A 20488-nucleotide genomic window follows, 5' to 3' on the forward strand; every position below is an offset into this window, starting at 1 on the left:
CACGACGGGCTCCCCAATGTCCACGCCCCCTGGAACCGTTTGCGTCTCCCTCCGCAGTCTCTTGGCCTCTCATGGCCGAATGTCCTCTTGGGGCTCTGCGCTCACGATTAAACACGACCACATCCCATAGCTTCAGCCACTTGAGCAGGCAGCGGTTAATGTGCTGAGGAAAGTGAAGGGCAGGGGGTGAGGGTGGTAGCACAGGGAAGAGTAAGAAACGATGTCACTTATTAAATACAACGCATGGTATTTTCAAGTCATTGGATTTCAAAATAACGTGCGTTCTGCTCTCCCTTTATTTCATTTTTTTTTCACAACAATAACAGCTTCCTCATGCACCAATAGTCCCCTTCCCTTTACTTCATCCTTCTCTCATTCACCACTCCATTATCTCTGCCATCCATCTATTCTTAATTATTTTCACCTCAAAATTGCAACCGAGGGCCAAATCCCAAACAATGGGGAAGCACCATATAAAATAGAGCCAGGGTACGCAGGAGTATGCTCTGTACTATAAATCGCTCTAATTATCAGAAAGTTATTGCTTCCTCACAAAACAATTCTTGGAAGTTTTGAAGAAAGCATCCACCCTGCAAATTCATGCAACTTTCATATAATTTGGTCAAAGACAGAAAGAAACTAGAAAGAGCAATCAGATTGCAGATCCTCACCAGGAAATGTTTTCTGTGGTTTTTAAGGCTTTTGTGTTAAAACAAAAATGGCGACCGAACCATGTGACCGATGACGTCATCATTTTCTTTTTCTCCACCAATTTATCCCTAGATGACCCTCAATAACATGAAGTCATATGTATCGTTTTTGGCCCTATCTCCCAATGGTGAAGAATCACTTAAGAAATTAAATAATTATCATATCCGAATTTACATTCAGATCTTCACCAAAATCGAATCAAATCGTCCTTGTCAGACACCCAACCGGTCCACCAAGTTTCGTCCAAATCCGTCCACAACTTTTTGTGATATCCTGCTATGTATAGTTTTTGGCCCTATCGCCCAATGGTGAAGAATCATTTAAAAAAAATTATAGTAGCCGGATCCGAATCCGGATCTTCACCGAAATCTAATCATTTCATCCTCGTCACATATGCTACATCTACGCCAAATTTCGTCCGAATCCGTCCACACATTTTTGAGATATTCTGTTCACAAACAGACAAAAAAGGAAATGACATGCAGTGCATGATACTTGCAAAATCCACCCCCTCCCCCACAAAAAAGGTTGCAATTGTTCCAGCAAATTGTCCATTTCATCAAGATCAAAATTGATGATCTTGATCAAAACTCAGGTCAATAGGATGAAAAGTGATAATTTTTAGATGAAAATTGATGATTTTAGAAGTTTGACCTCGAGTTGACCTTTGACCTTTTGACCTCGAAAATAGTTGGTTTCCCAATTCAGTGAGGCAATATGCAAATGCTGTTCTAATTTCAAGTCAATCGGATGAAAAATGACGGTTTTTCAGATGAAACTTGATGATTTTGGAAGTTTGACCTCGAGTTGATGTTTGACCTTTTGACCTCAAACATAGTTGGTTTTCCTATTTAGTGACTCAATGTGCAAATGTTGTTCAATTGTAAATTCAATCGGATGAAAAATGGCTATTTTAGAAATTTGACCTCCAGATGACCTTTGACCTCAAAATCAATAGGGTTCTCAATTGTGACGACCCCTGCAACTTGGTGAGGTTACTTATGGCCGAAATGATGTTACAATTACTTATGGCCATCAGTTTCATGATGATCGGTTTAGAATTGTGACCTGTAGGCGAGCAACAAACAAACAGACATGAAAAATCGGTATGTACTTGTAGGAATGTACTTTTTATCGGCCATGTTGGACAAATATGGCGGCCGAACCACGTGACCAATGATGTCATCAGTATTTGTTTTCTAAACTAATTTATTCCTAGATTATGCTCAAGAAATTTAATCTTGATCGGATGAAGTTTTGTACTTGTCGAATTATGACGTCATAATGGAGGCACCTATGACATCATCATTAACATATTTTATTCCCCATGGAGAGTTCTTTACAATGCGCCTTGTCTCAATTTTTTATATTCAGCACTTTTGGAGATATAGAGGTGCAAAGTTTTTCGGTTTTTCCAAGATGGCGGCCGAACCACGTGACCGACGACGTCATCATTATTTGTTTTTTCTCCACCAGTTTATGCCGTCATGGAGCTTAAGAAATTGCATCTTGATTGGATGAAGTTTTGTACTTGTCGAATTATCGAATTATGACGTCATAATGGAGGCCTTGGGCTGAGAGAGTTAAAAATTGGGCACAGTCTATTCCACGGCAAGACAAATATGTGTGTAAAGTTTGGCGATTCTACGTGCAACGGTGTAGACGTAGTACTGCGAACAAACAGACAGACAAACAGACAAACCAACCGATCAACATACTTGAAAAATGAAACACTCATTAATGTAGCAAATTAAATGTAACATTTAATGTCATTAAATGAATGTAACAAATGAAAAATCACTCATAGAGCGACACTTGGCAAAGGAGAAACAAAGTTGAATGGCACTCAGTACAGCATCCTTTTGACCTCAAAAATAGTTAGTGGTTGAATTCAGTGACCAGATATGAAAATCCTATTCAAATTTCAAGTCAATCGGATGAAAATTGAGGATTTTAGAAATTTGATAAAAAGTGGCTGACCTTTTGCCTGCCTATTTTGACCTCAAAATATATAGGATTTGGTCGGACCACGAACTCTACCATTTGGTGACGGTTCGTTAAGATCGGTTTAAAATTGTGACCTGTACGCAAGTATAAGTGAGAGGACAGACAAACAAACACACACACACACAAACCAGAGTGATCAACATACTTGTCCAATTTTTTTTTTTTTTGCCATGTAATAACAAACACAACCGACCAATATACTTGAAAAATCTTAGATTTTGCAAGTAACAAACAGACAGACAGACGGGGGTGAAAACACAACCTCCATCCACCTTTGGTGGCGGAGGTAACAAACGGACTCAAGTGCAATACCCGCTCCTCTGGCGAGGGTAATAAAAACAAAATGCTTCCTCTTCTTCACCCATTTTCATTCCCTCAATTTTACAATCATTTTTGGTAATCCTACTTTATTAAACAAGGCAATTCTCGGTGTGCGTGTGCGTGTGTGTGTGTGTGTGTGTGTGTGTGTGTGTGTGTGTGTGTGTGCGCGCGCATGTATGTACAGTCACGTGAAAAGTAAGTACACCCCATGTAAAGTTTTGACTTTTTCAACATATTTCAACATACAGCTATTTGATCTTCATTTCAACAATATTGATAGATAAAGGTGATATAATATAACAAATATCATGAAACATTTACATTTTGTAGTCCATTGTATAATTTAAATAAACATAAATGCAAATTTTGCAGGTGGAAAAAGTAAGTACACCCTTGGCTCTAATAGGTGGTGTTGCCCCCTTTGGCAGAAACAACCTCAAGTAGGCATTTCTTATAACTGTCTCCCAGTCTCTGACATCGACTGGGAGAAATTTTTGCCCACTCCTCCAGGCAGAATTCTTTCAGCTGTGCGATGTTTGAGGGGTTTCTTGCATGCACAGCTCGTTTCAAATCCCCCCACAACATCTCGATGGGATTTAGATCCGGGCTTTGACTTGGCCATTCCAGAACCCTCCATTTCTTTCTTTTCAGCCATTCCTTGGTGGATTTACTGGTATGTTTAGGGTCATTGTCATGTTGCAAGGTCCACCTTCGGTTGAGCTTCAACTTTCCGACAGATGGCCTCACATTATCCTCAAGCACCCTCTGGTACAATGAAGAATTCATAGTGGATTCTATGATGGTGAGCTGCCCAGGCCCTGATGCAGCAAAGCTGCCCCAAACCATATTATTTCCACCACCATGCTTTACAGTTGGTATCAGGTTCTTGTGGTCAAATGCTGTCTTTGGTTTTCGCCAAACATGTCTTCTGGTACTGTGGCCAAATAGCGCTACCTTTAACTCATCTGTCCAGAGCACATTGTTCCAGAAGTGCTGGTCTTTGCCGAGGTGTTCATTGGCAAACTTTATTCTTGCCCTGATGTTCTTTCTGGACAGCAAAGGTTTCCTCCTGGCACACCTCCCATGTCGATCAAATTTGTGCAGCCTCTTTCTAATGGTAGACTCGTGCACTTTGACATCAACAGTGGCAAGAGCTACCTGTAGGTCCCGTGATGACATTCTGGCGTTCTTAGAGACTTCTTTCAGCATCTTGCGGTCTGCTCTCGTGCTGAACTTGCTGGGGCGGCCTGGCCTGAACAAGTTGGCAGTTGTTTGGAATCTTCTCCACTTGTAGATGATCTTCCGGACAGTCGAATGATTGATTTCAAATTGTTTGGAGATCTTTTAAAATCCCTTCCCAGACTCGTAGGCATCTATAACCTTCTTTCTGAAGGCCTCAGAGAGCTCTTTTGATCTAGGCATGGTGACGCCGCACACTTCAACAACAAAGAGCGAACCAAACTAAATGTCTGAGGTTAAATAAGACAAGTTCCTCCAAGATCCTCTCCAACGATGTTCTAATCATTTGCACCTGAGCTGGTGCACCTGATTCTAATTTTAGGTATTTGAAGTAGTGATAAATGTAGGGGTGTACTTACTTTTTCCACATGCGAAATTTGCATTTATGTTTATTTGAATTATACAATGGACTACAAAATGTAAATGTTTCATGATATTTGTTATATTATATCACCTTTATCTATCAATATTGTTGAAATGAAGATCAAATAGCTGTATGTTGAAATATGTTGAAAAAGTCAAAACTTTACATGGGGTGTGCTTACTTTTTCACTTGACTGTGTATGTGTGTATGTGTCTGTTTGTGTATTTGTTGTGTGTGTGTGTGTGTGTGTGTGTGTGTGTGTGTGTGTGTGTGTGTACGTGTGTAGGTGTGTGTATGTGTATGTGTTTGTGTGTGTTTGTATGTGTGCATGCATGTGTGTGTATGTGTGTGTTTTTGTGTATGTGTGCATGTGTACATGTGTGCTTTTGTGTGTGCGTGTGTATGTGTGTGTGCATGCTGGTGTACGTGTGTTTGTGTGTGCATGTATGTATGTATGTGCTTGCGTGTGTGTGCTTGTGTGTGTGTGTGTTTGTGAAAATCATAAAATAAAAAAAACAGGGCTGGGCTGATCTCTACCAAATTTTGCATCCGTGTTGGTTGTACGCAGGTCAGGCCATGGACATAAAAGTAACTCGAACGACACTGGGTAGAGCGCATGCCTTTGCGAGGCAAACAGTTTACATTTTGTTTCCCACTGATAGGCCATATCTGGATCCGGAATCGAACCAAAATTGAATTGGCTTGTTATTGTCCCCCAACTAAATCATCCACCAAGTAGTCATAATCCGTCTATAACATTGAGATATTGTGCTTTATATCATTTTTGGCCGTCTCTCAACAGTGAAGAATCACTATGGAAGTTAAAAAATTCCCAAATCTGGATCTTCACCAATATCGAACCAATTCGCCTTTGTCACACACCCAGCCAGTATACCAAGTTTCATCCGAATTAGTTTTGAGACATCCTGCTCACAAACGGGGGGGGGGGGGGGGGGGGGGGGGGAATGGACATGAACTCTGCCCACCTTGGTTAGTGGAAAAAATTTCCCCCCCATGAAAGAGGGAGAGGGGAGGGGGCAGCAGGGGTGACCACAAAATAATACAAGCGTGAGGTGCGTAAGGAAATGAACAAACAAATACACGACATGGTGATTATTGACTTGACAATCTCACATCATCACTGAGCAGCTCCATGTAATGTCGCGGGGAAAACTTGTCGACCCAAAGAACACTGCCGGCTGCTACGGCACCTCCACTTTGCGCGTCCTCGACCTCTTCTTCCTCTCTGTGGGGATCTTCTCCAACGTCATCCACCGGCTGTGAATCGCGAAGATCCTGTTCTATTAACCTGAAACAAATGAAAGAATCCTTGCGCTCGGATAAGAAGCTCAAGTTCAAATACATATACCGAGAAAGGATGTGGAACAAGGGAAAATAAACAATAACAGACCTGTTGATGGCTGTCTCATGCTGCTCGAGCTCTTCCACAATCTTTCTGCGTTGCTGTATTTAAAATAACAAAATAATAAATAATGTATGTATTTTTGAAGGATGTTTGGTTCAACATCAGTGGAGAATTGAAGATTCAACACAAACATGTTTTTCCAACATATTCCCACGATAATGCCCACTGGGTGATCTCACCAACTCAACCACAAGTGGAATATGTGTCCAACTGGAGAGAGTGGGGTGTTTACACATGTCAATTATCACGACCCACCGAAAGCAAAGATGAACTGGAACGGCACTCGGTAAGAGCGCAAACCTCCGCCAGGCTGAACGGTTTACGTTTTGTATCCCACTGATAGGCCGGATCTGGATTCGGACCTGAACTATAATTCAATTGGCTTGTTCTTGTCACCTGACCAACTCATCCGCCAAGTTTTGTCAAAATCCGTCCACAACTTCTTCAGATATTGTGCTATATTGCTATCTTTATAGTTGCTATCTTTATTTAAAAAACCCTCTTCCTCACTCGCCCTGCACTGCCCTCTCTCCACCTCACCCCCAGGAATACCTTTGGCTACAGCTTCCCCTTCGCTCCCACCTTTTGTTCATATGTGTGTTGTAAAATCCACCAAACAGTGATGACTCCATCTACATCTCGCTGTCTGAGAATATGGACAAACTTCTATCTACCCATACCAACTCTCTCTTCCTCATATGTGGTGATTTCAACTGTCACCATGCCAGTTGGCTGGGTGTGGGTACCTCTCTCACCAGCCATGGCTCTTCAGCAAAGGACTTCTGTGACTCACTGGGACTGACACAATCTGTCTGTTTCCCGACCCGGATTTCAGTCAACGGAGCATCTTCTCTTCTGGACTTGGTTATGACTAACTTCCCTGAAAATGTCTGCTGCTCTTCTTCTGCTCCAATCGGCTCTTCTGATCATGTGCTTGTTAAAGTGGACATCTCTCTGACCATTCTCAGAGAGCCTCCTCAGCGTCGACGAGTCTGGCATTTCACTCAGGCCAACTGGCACGGTCTTCAAGCAGCCATCAATCATCTGGACTGGTCTCCCATCTCTACTGCCTCTGACATCAATTCATCCTGGGAATTCTTCCAAAGCAAACTGCTCTCTCTCATGCACAGATTTATCCCATCTCGTCTTCAGTTGTCATACCCTTCCTCCCGTCCATGGTACACGGAATCTTGTGGTGAGGCTATTGCCCAGAAACAACTTGCTTTCGTCTCCTGGAAAGCAAATCCAACGGAAGGAAATCTCATTTCCTTTCACAAAGCCAGAAACAAGTGTGTGTCCACCCTCAGGAGAGCCAGGAAACAATATCTCTCGGTTCTCAGGACCCTGGTGTTGGGTCCTGAACGCTGTTGAAACCAAAGCATTCAGAATCATTGGAATCTCCCCCGATGAAGCTAACTCCAAGGGCCTCTCACTCACTCACCGCAGGCAGGTTGGTGGTCTTTCCGTCTTCTACCGACTCCTCTCTGGCCTTGCCCCCCCCCAGCTCTCTCTGGGCTCTGTCCCGCAAATATTACCTGGTGTTGGGCTAGCGGCTAGGGTGCCGGCTTAGGATCCTAGGATCCTGGGTTCGAATCCCGGTCGATCGCTGAATTAACGCCAGGGGGGTTGACTCAGCCTGTCATCCTTCCGAGGTCGGCAAATTGAGTACCAGTTCACTGGTAATTCCCTGTTTGTCGTTAAAGGCGGCAAAAAGGGTTGGCGTCAGGAAGGGCATCCGGCCGTAAAACATTGCTTCAAAAAGGGGACCGAAAAACAACAACAACCACGGTCCCCGAAAAAGGCCAACCCCCACTTGCGGGGAAAAATGGCCTCTAAAGGTGGTTTTTTCTCAGGACCGAACTCTCTTATCTGTCTCCCTCTTCCAAATCCTGGTGGCGTCTGGTCAAATCTGTTTCTGGTGTTTGTTCCCCCTCCATCCCCTCCCTCACCTCAAATGGCCACATGGCTGACTCCGCACGTGAAAAAGCTGAATGCCTCAACTCTGTGTTTGCCTCTAAATCTTGTGTCCCAAACCCATCCCTCTCTGTACCCACCGTACCCAGTCGTACCCAGCTGCTTCTGGACGCTGTGTCCTTTCCTCCTGACAAGGTGGAAAAGTTTCTGTCAGCCCTCGACTCGGATTCTGCAAATGGACCTGACGGCGTCAGCCCACGGGTCCTAAAATCCTGTTCTTCCGCTCTTTCACTCCCTCTCTCTGTTCTCTTCGCCCTCTCTTTTGCTCAAGGTCATCTTCCATCTGCTTGGAAATCTGCCAACATCACCGCTTTGCACAAAAACAGATCCCAGCAACTACAGACCAATCAGCCTTCTCCCAATTTTCAGCAAAGTCATGGAATCCATCATTGCTTCAGATATGAAATCTTTCCTCTTCTCCAATGGCTTGATCTCTGATCATCAATTTGGTTTCAGACCTGGACACTCTACTCTGGACATGCTGCTTCTGCTTTCTCAACAATGGATGGAGGTCCTCAATGCCAAACAGGAAATTAGAGCAGTCTCCCTTGACATATCACATGCCTTCGATACGGTCTGGCACCCCGCTCTGCTCACCAAACTCTCCTCTTTTGGTATCCATGGAAATCTCCACGCATGGCTGGCGGACTTCCTCTCTAGTCATAGTCAACGTGTGGCCCTGAATGGGTTTCTCTCATCTCCTCTTCCTGTTCAGGCTGGAGTTCCACAAGGCAGTGTTCTGGGCCCTGTGCTTTTTGGTCTTCATCAATGATCTCTCTGACTCTCTTGAAAATCCTCTGTATCTCTTTGCTGATGACTCTACTCTCTGTCGCTCCATTCTTCATCCCTCAGATCGGCAGTCTGCAGCCTCCTCACTCTCTGCAGACCTGGACAAAATCACAGACTGGGCAAACAAGTGGAACATGTCTTTCAATCCCGACAAATCTCACACTCTTACGATGTCTCTCCGAAAAGACCGACTGGACAACCCTCCCATCCACTTTCTGAATAATCCTCTCCAAGAAGTTCTGTCACTCAAGCTTTTGGGTCTCACTATCTGCCATGATCTTTCCTGGGAAAACCACATTTCAAATCTGGCCTCCAAAGCCAGTCGCCGACTGGGCATCCTCCGTCGTGCGAAGTCCTTCCTTGGCACACCTGAGCTCCTCACCACATACAAGGCTTTCATCCGCAGCTCAATGGAATACTGCTCTCCCCTCTGGGCTGGTGCTCCTGCCTCACACCTAGCTCGTCTTCACGCTGTTGAAACCAAAGCATTCAGAATCATTGGAATCTCCCCTGATGAAGCTAACTCCAAGGGCCTTTCACTCACTCACCGCAGGCAGGTTTGGTGGTCTTTCCGTCTTCTACCGACTCCTCTCTGGCCTTGCCCCCCCCCCCAGCTCTCTCTGGGCTCTGTCCCGCAAATATTCCTACAGGTCGCACAAGATCTGCCTGCAACCCTCTTATGGTCAAACTGCCAAAATCAAGACTCTCTGCTCATCTTCAATCCTTCATTCCTCTTTTCTCCCACCTCTGGAACAAACTCCCTCACTCTCTTCAATCCCACTCCACCCTCCAGGTCTTTAAAACAGCTGTTCACCACCATCTCTTATCTTCCCCCATCCAAAACCTTGATCTTTTCTACCCCCGCTAATTTCACCCCAAATCCACTTTTTTGAAATACCAACTTCTGTCCTGGAAGTCCTTGGTGTCCTTATGTTTTATACTTCTCCCCCCCCCCCCCTTTCCCATGCCTCCTGCCCTCCCCCCCGTTCCCACACCTCCTCCCCCCAAGCCCTCTCCCTCCCACACATCTCCCTGCTCTCAAATGTTGTGTTTGTGTGCTTCCCCTTTTTTTTTTCTTTTTTTTTTCTATACTGAATCGAGGCTCGTGAAATCTCTCCCCATCTTGTCTTCCGCTCCCTCTTTTTATATATTGTGTTTGTCTGGTTGATTTGTTTGTGAAATAAATGTTAGCTCTTTCATGAGCCTCGATTCAGTACACACACAAAAAAAAAAGAAAGAAAAAAAGGACAAGTGTGAAAGCCACATTCGGTGGCAGAGGTAAAGATGGCAGAAAGTTCCACTAGGAACGACTCAATATCAAATGTTGAGTTAAAATATTATTTTCCCCTTTTGACCCCTGTGCCCTTAGGTGCCACCAACTGGGGAATGAACACGGGTGTCAAATCTAGGAAATAGTTACAGTGCATATTTCATGCGTCCCCCAATGCTGATTGCATATACAAAGTTTCATATAAAAAGATTAAATCTGTGCTTGTAATTGCTTTTTTGGTATTTGACCTTTTCACCCTGCCCCAAGGGGCGGGGCCAAAAATGATACTGCTCTTGCATCTTCTTGCCACGTGGTGATCATAACTACCAAATTTGGTGAATTTCTGCGCAACCGATAAGAAGGAGCTAGTGTGTCGCATGGACAGACAGACAGACAGACAGAGAGCCGGACGGACGGAGCCAATTACAATATCCCCCATTTTTTTTTTGAAAAAGCGTTTCATTTCAGTTTTTTCTCCTTTTCTTCATCCTCACCACAAACACCACAAGCTTGAGCTGGGTGGTAACATGCTCTCCTGCCATCCTTAACCCTGCACAACTGTCACTTCCTCACCACCAAATCCAGTTCTGCTCTATTCTGTCCACTCCTATAGGTAATCTTGTCACTTTCCCGCTTTTGAAAAAATGAAGGAGCTACGACCATCACATTCCTCGCCACCAGCTCCATGAGCTCTTGACCCTCTCTGTCCCTCCTTCCCCAACCAAATTGCTGGGAATGTCGCGATGCCGCTGATGCAGTGCCCCCTGTAGCTTTAGAGCAGGAATTTTTAACTTGTTAAGCATGCCAGCGATACCTCATCCATTCATCGTAAAGGACACCGTAGGATCTTTACCGTCCACCAACTAATGCTCGCAGACGAGATTCCCGGTTTAACATCCATCGATGGACAGCAAACACATCGGTGCCTCGGCTTGTATGTAAAACACCATGGGGGCAGTTTATAGCTGGGATGAGATTCAAAACACAGTTCAGAGGTGAGTCTGCATACCTAGGCTATTCTGGCAGTCCCAGTCACGTGATGTGGAGGCAAAAATATATAAATCCATAATAGGCATAAGTATGGAAGTCTCATTGTCTGACTTATCATTGTGAAGCGGACTCACCTTATCAGCCAGCTGCTCTTTAAGTTGTTGGAAGGGTACACTGAGCAGTCGCAGCTCCCCATCACTGCCCTTCAGAGTGCAGTGCCTGTTCTGTGAACAAAGCAGAAAAAAGAGATTGCAGGCAACATATGTCATGTGAATGAACGAATGAATGAATGAATGAATGATCGTTTTAAGGCCATTTTCCCCGCTACAGCGGGGGTTAGGCCTTGCGGGCCCCATGACAATCATGGTTCCCTGTTTGAGGCAATGTTTTTATGGCCGGATGCCCTTCCTGACGCCAACCCTTGGTCACGCTCTTACGATGCGTAGGGATACGGTGTACCTATTCTAAATCGGGGTACACACCGGGATCATTCATCCCAGCAAGCTGGTACTCAATTTGCCGACCTCGGAAGGATGACAGGCTGAGTCAACCCCCCTGGCGTTAATTCAGCGATCGACCGGGATTCGAACCCAGGGTCCTAGGATCCCAAGCCGGCACCCTAACCGCTAAGCCAACACCATGTCATGTGGTTAAAAGAATAAGAAAAAAGCCTTTCTCGTGACAAAATATTCAGAATAAATTCTAAGTAACAATAGGAGCTCACGGGAATAAAGGTGCCGTCACCCTCGCGTCGTAAACGAAGGTAGACCCGACGGCCTTCCGAAGACGTCACACTTATGAAATCATCAGACATGGGTGGACGGCGCAAGACTCGTTCCCAACAGTCGGCCACCATTTTAGCCTGCGGTCCACGACTGACGCATATTATCACAGTATCAGCTTCCGTTAAGTACAATCTGAAAGAAACATCAACTTAAAAATAAATAAATAAAATTCCTCTCTCGGGCTCAAGTCCATCAGCAACAACTCTTGTGAACAATAAAGGCCACCATTCCCTACAAATTGGGGCTCGGCTCTCAGGTGTATAGCCTGGGTTTGAATCCCTACGTAGCTATGAACTGTCATCCCGGTGTTTCACAGGTAGGGTGATTCATCAACACGTGTGCTGTCCCTCGGACAGACGTTAAACGGGCGTCCCGTCTGCCGAGATTAGTTGGTGGACGTTAAAGATCCTACGGTGTTTTTCGCAAAGAGTAGGCAAGCTGTCACCGGCACCCTGAACAAATTACAAATTCCTGCTCTAACCTACAGGGGGCACTGCGCCAGCAGCAGAGCCACGACCCCAGTAAATGTTGCTATCCCCAGTCAGGTACTGCATACAAAAGTAGGAGCTGCAATCAAATGTGAGGGGAAGGGAGAGGGATTGTGAAAGCTTCTCAAAATCTGCTTTTTATACGAATGTAAAACTTTCTCAACTTTTCAAAGTCGATAACACGAACAGCTCTTCTCCTAACTCTGTCCTTTGCTTACATTTCACTGGAGCGGGCAGCAGGCTGGACAACACATGCTGATGGTGGAGGTTCATCGGAATCTTTAGGTGAAACATCGATAAGCCCAAACTCCAGCTTTCTGGCACTGTCGACCCTGCGTTTTTTCCCAGGCAAAGCTGCCACGGGGGGGGGGGGGGGGGGGGGGGGGAAACCATGAGGAAGGTGGTGGTGTAGAAAGTTTGCTAATTGAAGGTAGGTAGGTAGGTGTAGAACAACAATGGAAAAAAACAGAACCACAAAGCAAGATACCACAAACGTTTTAAAAAACTGAGGTCGAGATGTCAATGGAGCAAGTGAAGGAGAAGAAGAAGAAATGGGAATCAGAAAATGAAGACACAACGTGGCCTTCAAAAAAATGGAGGTTCAAAATTCTGCTTGGGGAGGTCCAAAAGGAGTTTGCAATCCGATGTCATTCCATCGGGAATCGAACGCAGACAACTCGAACTGGAGTACACGGCTAATCAAGCTGTTGTAAAAGTCCTACTGAGGGCCTACCAGGATGGCCAAGAGGTACGCACACTCGCCTCCAAGCTGTCTAGCCTGGGTTTGAATCCGGACGCAGCTATAAACTGCCATCCTGGTGTTCCACCAATGTGTGTGCCGTCCCTCAGACGGACGTTAATCTGGGCATCCCGTCTGCCGGCATCAGTTGGTGGACGTTAAAGGTCCACGGTGTCCTTCGCAAGGAGTAGGCGAGCTATCTCCAGCACCCTGAATACATCACTGCCCTAACCAGCAGGGGGAACTGCATCAGCGGTACTGTCATGCCCCCAGCCAATGATGCAAATCAGCAACCTTGTGCTGCACTCGACAAAAAGAAAGTGAGAGGGAAAGAGGTAGCGAGAGAGAGGCCTACTGAGCCCATAATGCCAACGGAGAATAAATGAGGTTTCAATGCAAGAGATGGAAGTTCAGGATATCCTGACGAATCACCTACCGTTCCTGGGATCATCATCATCATCATTATAATAGTCTTCAAAAGCTCTCTCTCGTTTCTTGCTGAAGCTCTCCAAGTTGATCACCAACTTTCCAGGAGATGCATTGTCGAAACACTCGTCGGTTGTCATCTCTAAAAGCGCATTTAAAAACAAACCCCACAGGCCTCATCATAAATGCGATCAAGCAGAGACGATAAGGAATCCATTTTTATGGTTTAAAAGCACGTTTGATTCAGACAAGATGGCATGAAAACCCAAAATGGTCAAGATGAGGCCCTCCAGACATTTTCAATATCTTATTTGAATCGATGGAAGCAAACACTGCATCAATTTACAAACCATCTTCTATTACTAAAAGGAGAAGTGTCCGTCTGCGTGCGCGCGTCCGTCACGCTTTTATTCTACAGGGTTCCTGCTGTCATCGAATAATAAAAATGGTACCGTTGGAAAGCTAGTAATCGATGTACTTGGTTGGAACCATTACACCACGGAGTCCTTTTTTCGTGTTTCACTTCATTTTACATCTTCATTGAGATCCATAGATAGACATGCAACATGTTTGTCAAGTACAACAAGCTCCCTTTTCATTAAATGCATCAGAAAAGCAACGGCTATGAAGGCCTTGATAATGAGTTATTGCCTCCGCCACCAAAGGTGGATGTCTGTCTGTCTGTCTGTCTGTGAACAAGATATCTCAAAAAGTTGTGGACGAATATGAATGAATGAATGAATATGAATGATCGTTTTAAGGCCATTTTCCCCCCGCTAGAGCGGGGGTTAGCCTTGCGGGCCCCATGACAATCATGGTTCCCTGTTTGAGGCAATGTTTTTATGGCCGGATGCCCTTCCTGACGCCAACCCTTAGTCGCCTCTTACGATGCGCAGGGATACGGTGTACCTATTCTAAACCGGGGTACACACCGGGGACGTGGACCTGGACGAATTCAAACAAAATTTGGCAGAGAGGTAGTCTATGTGACAAGCACGACATGATTAGATTTTGGTGAAGATCCGGATCCGGATACTAGAATTTTTAAAGTGTTTCTTCACCATAGGGAGATAGGGCCAAAAACGATATATAGCAGGATATCTCATAAAGTTAAGAACGGATTTGGACGAAACCTGGAAGAGAGGTTGTGTGTCTGACAAGGACGAATCGATTCGATTTTGGTGAAGATCTTAATATGGATTTGGATACGAAAATTATTGAATTTTTAAGCGATTCTTCACCATTGAGGGATCGGGTGAAAAGCGATATATAACATGATATTTAAAAAAGTTATGGATGTCTTGTAACTAAACTAGGTGAATGAGTTGCTTAGGTGACAAGAAGAAACCGATTCGATTTTGGTTCTAGTCCGAATCCAGATCTGGCCTAACATTGGGCTACAAAACAAACTGTTCAGCCTGGTGAAGGTATGCGCTCTACCGAGTGCTCTTGTAGTTAACGAGTTAGAATACATTTTCACAAAAACCAGCAACGTACCGTACTCTTGCCTGCTCTCTTGGAGAGCCTTAGCTTTTGACTCCAGAAATGGCGTCTTCCTGTCATTCCCTGGAATTGTTGCTCGCCGTGGGCCGTCGGCTGATGAAAGCGCTTCCTCATACGAGGTGAACTTTCGAACCGGGGAAGGTCTCTTTTCTGACACTGCTGCAGTCAAGAGAGAAAAATTATCAAAATAATTATTTTTACACCATTAAATAACGCTTTACCAACAAGATCATGATGCTTCAACTATCATAATCACTCGTATATAATCTGTTATTGTATATAATACGCAGGGCACTTTTCAGATAAAATTATCAGGAAAATACCAGTTTCTATGTAAAACCTGCACCCTAAAAATGAACTCCAGTGAGAATGAACTCCAGCTCAGGACTGGAGATTCGGTTAACCCAAAAGCAGTGTTTTGTGGATCGAAGGACAGAGCCTGTTTATTGTACACCGCTCCTTTCCTATGCCATCTCCAGGCATTGCAAATCGTCATTGCTGGGCACCGAAGGGGGCTCGGCAGTGACGCACGCTGAAAGAGAGTACTCAGTTTTCACTCTGGTTGTTTGTTTGTTTGTTTTCTTTCTTTCTTGTTTGTTTGTTTGTTTCTTGGTTGTCCGGGCGATATCTCAGCCATCCTTTGAGCTAGGAAGCTGAAATTTCGGCACAGTAGTGAGCAAGTCCTTTCTCAAAAACGTTATTGTTTGTTTTTTGATTAATCAATAAATTGAGGAGTTATTTAATTATTAGCGATTAATTAAGTACTTATTTAATTAATCAAATTTCCTTTCTCTTCTGACCATTAACTCAGGCACCTTTTGAGTTAGCAAGCTGATATTTGGACATGCCAATGACCAGGTGATTTCGCTGCAAAGGATATTTTTGATTTATTAATTAATCAATTAATCGATTAATTATTTAATTATTCGATTAATGACAAAAATTTTTTTTTTTTTAAGTTACAGATTCTGATGAAATAGTGTTAGTTTATGTGTTCTCTGACCAAATTGCTTAATAATTTAATTTTTTTATGATTATTATTTATTTATTTTCATTATTAATCATTTATTTATTTTCTTTCTCATTTGGCCAATATCTCAGGCACCTTTTGAGCTGGGAAGCTAATATTTGGACATGAGTGACCAAGTGATGTGGCTATCAAGGATATTTTTGAGTTATTGATTAATCATTTCATCTATTAATTAATTTATTGATTAATCGATTAATTATTTATTGAGTAATCAATTAATTATTAAATTTTTTATAAATGACTTATTTAATTAAATTTCTAAAAGATACATCTTCGGATGAAGCACTGGTGGTTTAGTTATGCAATTAGCCAATTGATTATGAAAATATTTTGTGATAATCTTTTATTGATTTTAATTATACAATTAATCAATCAATTAGTGTACACCTCTCCCTCCCAATGCAGCCTCAATGAGCTGCACTGCGGTATTGCCGGGCGCCGGAGGCGCCCCGGCAATGCCGCGCTGCAGCATATTTAATTATTTGGCATGGGGCGGTGTACTTTGAATGTATGTGTACTTGTATGGTGTTTAATTCAGTAAACGTAAGACTTCCAAATCATATAAAACATAATATAATGAACGATGTCCCATGTTGAATGTAGCGAAACACTCTTACCGAGTGACATGCGACATCTATCAGATTAGCACAGTAAGAGCTCGTTAGTAACTCTCAAATCTTTAGCAAGTCATTGGCTCAAGGTAATTCTCAAGCAGTATTTTGTGTTGCAACGCACTGGGCTCGTCCCAAAGATTATTTTGCTGCTCTGGCGGTGTATATATTTTACAAAATTAAAAAAAGAACCGAATCTATTATAACTGAACAATTTAAATTATTCTATTGGAATAATTGTTATCCAGAACAAAACAATATACGTTGAAATGCAGCATAAGATATCCCACAATGCACTGCATTCTAAAGATGGCGGCACCCGGTGACGAAGGTCGGTCTTGTGTCGGTGCGAGAAATCTGGAGGAACAGAGCTTTCACTTTTAGTTCTTAATACGCATCCCAAATTTTAATAAGATATTTCTGGGGGGAAAGGTGCGGCTTATACATGAGTAATTACAGTGCGTCTCGAAGCAAGAAAAAAAAAATATATATATATATATACATATATATAAATATAATAGTATATTAAATCGATATATGTGGGAAAATTACATGCCCAGACCAGGAATCGAACCCAGGTCCCCTGGAAAACCATGACCAGTGCTCTGCCATCTGAGCTATCTGGGCGACTGACTGAGCATGGAATTTTCCCACACATATGGTTGCCACTCTCTTTCTGTCAATGCTTCAATGGCACTCGCTGCCAACCATAGGAGCACTAACGGCCTGACCACGAAAGGGTCTTTTTTTTTTTTTTTTTTTTTTTTTTTGTATACAACATCGAGGCTCGTGAAAGAGCGAACATTAATCACACAGAAAGACAAACCGACACATAAAACATATAACATAGGGAGCGGTAGACAAGATGGGGAGAGAGGGGGAAGGACACAAACACAACATTTGAGAGCAGGGACCGAGAGACATGGAGACATCGAGAGATCGAGAGATCTGAGAGAGGGCGAGGGCTTTGGGGGGGGGGGGGGGGGGGGTGGCAAGGGGGCGGTGGGAGAGGTATAAAACATATGGACACTGCCAGGACTTCCAGGAAAGAAGTTGGAATTTCAAACAAGGTGGATCTGGGGTGAATTAGCGGGGGTAGAAAAGATCAAGGTTTTGGATGGGGGAAGATAAGAGATGGTGGTGAACAGCTGTTTTAAAGACCTGGAGGGAGGAGTGGGATTGAAGGGAGTGAGGGAGTTTGTTCCAGAGGCGGGAGAAAAGAGGAATGAAAGAGTGAAGGTGAGCAGAGAGCCGAGATTTCGGCAGTTTAACCATCAGAGGGTTGCTGGCAGATCTTGTGCGACCTGTAGGAATATTTGGGGGACAGAGCACAGAGAGAGCTGGGGGTGCAAGGCCGGAGAGGAGTCGGTAGAAGACAGAAAGACCACCTACCTGCCTGCGGTGAGTGAGTGAAAGGCCCTCAGAGATAGCTTCATCGCGGGAGATTCCAATAATTCTGAAAGCTTTGGTTTCAACAGCGTGAAGCCGAGCTAGGTGTGAGGCAGGAGCACCGGCCCATAGGGGAGAACAGTATTCCATTGAGCTGCGGATGAAAGCCTTGTATGTGGTGAGGAGCTCAGGTGTGCCGAGGAAGGACTTCGCACGACGGAGGATGCCCAGTCGGCGACTGGCTTTGGAGGCCAGCTTGGAAATGTGGTTTTCCCAAGAAAGATCATGGCAGATAGTGAGACCCAAAATCTTGAGCGACAGAACTTCTTGGAGAGGATTGTTGAGAAAGTAGATGGGAGGGTCTCCCATTGGTCTTCCTCCAATGGGAGGGGACAAATCCATGTCCTCTATTATAAACACCACTGGGGGCGTAGTGAAGTAATGAGATTAACGAACAGGATTAAATAATTAAATTGATATATGTGGGAAAATTACATTCCCAGACCAGGAATCGAACCCAGGTCCTCTGGAAATTATATAGAAATAATAGTATATATAATATTAATATATACAAATATACACCACCAGTCAAAAGTTTAAGTACACTTTTAAGTGTTAAGTATACCAGTAAAGTACCTAAACTTTTGACTGGTAATGTATATGACAGCATATATTTAATAATAATAATAATAATAAATCAATAATAAATATAAATAATAATATAAATAAAATATAAATGAAATGAAATAAAATAAAATATAAAATAATAATAAAAGAAAATGAAAAAAATCAATATAAATAACAATATATGAATGAATGAATGAATGATCGTTTTAAGGCCATTTTTCCCTGCTGGAGCGGGGGTTAGCCTTGCGGGCCCCATGACAATCATGGTTCCCTGTTTGAGGCAATGTTTTATGGCCGGATGCCCTTCCTGATGCCAACCGTTAGTCGCCTCTTATGATGCACAGGGATACGGTGTACCTATTCTAAGTCGGGGTACACACCGGGATCATTCATCCCAGCAAGCTGGTACTCAATTTGCCGACCTCTGAAGGATGACAGGCTGAGTCAACCCCCCTGGCGTTAATTCAGCGATCGACCGGGATTCGAACTCAGGATCCTAGGATCCCAAGCCGGCACCCTAACCGCTAAGCCAACACCAGGCTTATAAATAACAATATTTTAAAAAAAGAAAGAAATATATATATATATATATTAAAAAACACACAAAAAAAAAAATATATAAATACATTTAATAATAATACAACGACAACAACAACAACAACAACAACAACAACATGCATTTTAAGGCCATTTTCCCTGCTAGAGCGGGGAGGCGGGGGGGGGGGGGGGGGGGGGTTAGCCTTGCGGTCCCCATGACAATCTTCTCCATTTTGCCCTATTTTCTGCATCTCTCCTTGTTAACCCCCTCGCCCACATTTCTTCTTCCACCATTTTTAGCCTTTAAGAATAATAATATAATAATAATAATAATAATAATTATTATTATTATTATTGTAGAATAATATTTATTTATATATATATATATATATATATATATATATATATATATATATATATATATATATATATATATAATAGAAGGAGCACACAAGCAGCAACAACTACAGCCATCACAACAGCAGCAACAAGACCACCACCAACTTCATGTTATAAAAGATCCTGTTTTTCGTGTTTCACTTCATTTTACATCCTTATTGAGACTCACAGATGCACAAGCAACATGTTTGTTAAGTCCCGAATGCCGTCTTTTTATTAAACCGCAGTGAAGTCACAGGTAGGCATTGCCAGTACGACGGGTAGGAATACATTTCCACAAAACCAGTAACGTACCATCCTCTTGTCCACTCTCTTGAGGAGTCTTAGCTTTCGACTCCAGAAATGGCGTCTTCCTGTCATTCCCTGGAATTGTTGCTCGGCATGGACCGTCGGCTGATGAAAGCGCTTCCTCAAAAGAGGTGAACTTTCGAACTGGTGAAGGTCTCTTTTCTGGCACTGCTGCGGTTAAGAGAGAAAAACCGTCAAAAGAAGAGGCCTTTAGTGGACTTTACACCATTGAAGTAACTAACGCTTTCCCAATTCGATCATGACGCTTTAACTATTCTCTGCAGCAAGAAAATATCTTTCGGCTTCGACCACTTGGCATTTATTCAACTCGGTTACTCAAATTATCCGCGTCTCGACTCAAATCAATCCGTGGATCAACTCAACGTTTCTGACTTGGGTCTAAAGTACAGGTAACATCGAGAACTTGAACAGGTGTACCTGTTCTTTCACAGGTATTCAACTTTGTCCAAAGTCACAAGTTTACCCAGCACGGCACACAAACTTGTCACAATTTGCAGGTGGACGTGAAGCGAGTGTTAAAAACTGATGGTACCGTAACTCACGTGTTGACAAAA

At 43.4% G+C, this 20488-nt stretch overlaps 1 protein-coding gene across 1 annotated transcript in view; it reads right to left on the reverse strand.

Annotated features, from left to right (window-relative positions):
• CHTF18 (chromosome transmission fidelity factor 18) overlaps positions 1-20488 on the reverse strand; it is a 35465-nt gene that overhangs the window by 13186 nt on the left and 1791 nt on the right. Inside the window, exons 3-11 of the mRNA XM_068117637.2 lie at positions 19920-20084; positions 15027-15191; positions 13540-13671; positions 12583-12718; positions 11816-11966; positions 11226-11315; positions 6054-6106; positions 5777-5951; positions 37-163 (exon numbers count right to left, since the gene is read on the reverse strand). Of these exons, the coding sequence (XP_067973738.2) occupies positions 37-163; positions 5777-5951; positions 6054-6106; positions 11226-11315; positions 11816-11966; positions 12583-12718; positions 13540-13671; positions 15027-15191; positions 19920-20084 (1194 nt within the window). The remainder of the gene's footprint in view (positions 1-36; positions 164-5776; positions 5952-6053; positions 6107-11225; positions 11316-11815; positions 11967-12582; positions 12719-13539; positions 13672-15026; positions 15192-19919; positions 20085-20488) is intronic.

The sequence above is a fragment of the Myxine glutinosa genome, chromosome 5 (genome assembly GCF_964187855.1).
Source record: "Myxine glutinosa chromosome 5, kmMyxGlut1.1, whole genome shotgun sequence".
NCBI lineage: Eukaryota > Metazoa > Chordata > Myxini > Myxiniformes > Myxinidae > Myxine > Myxine glutinosa.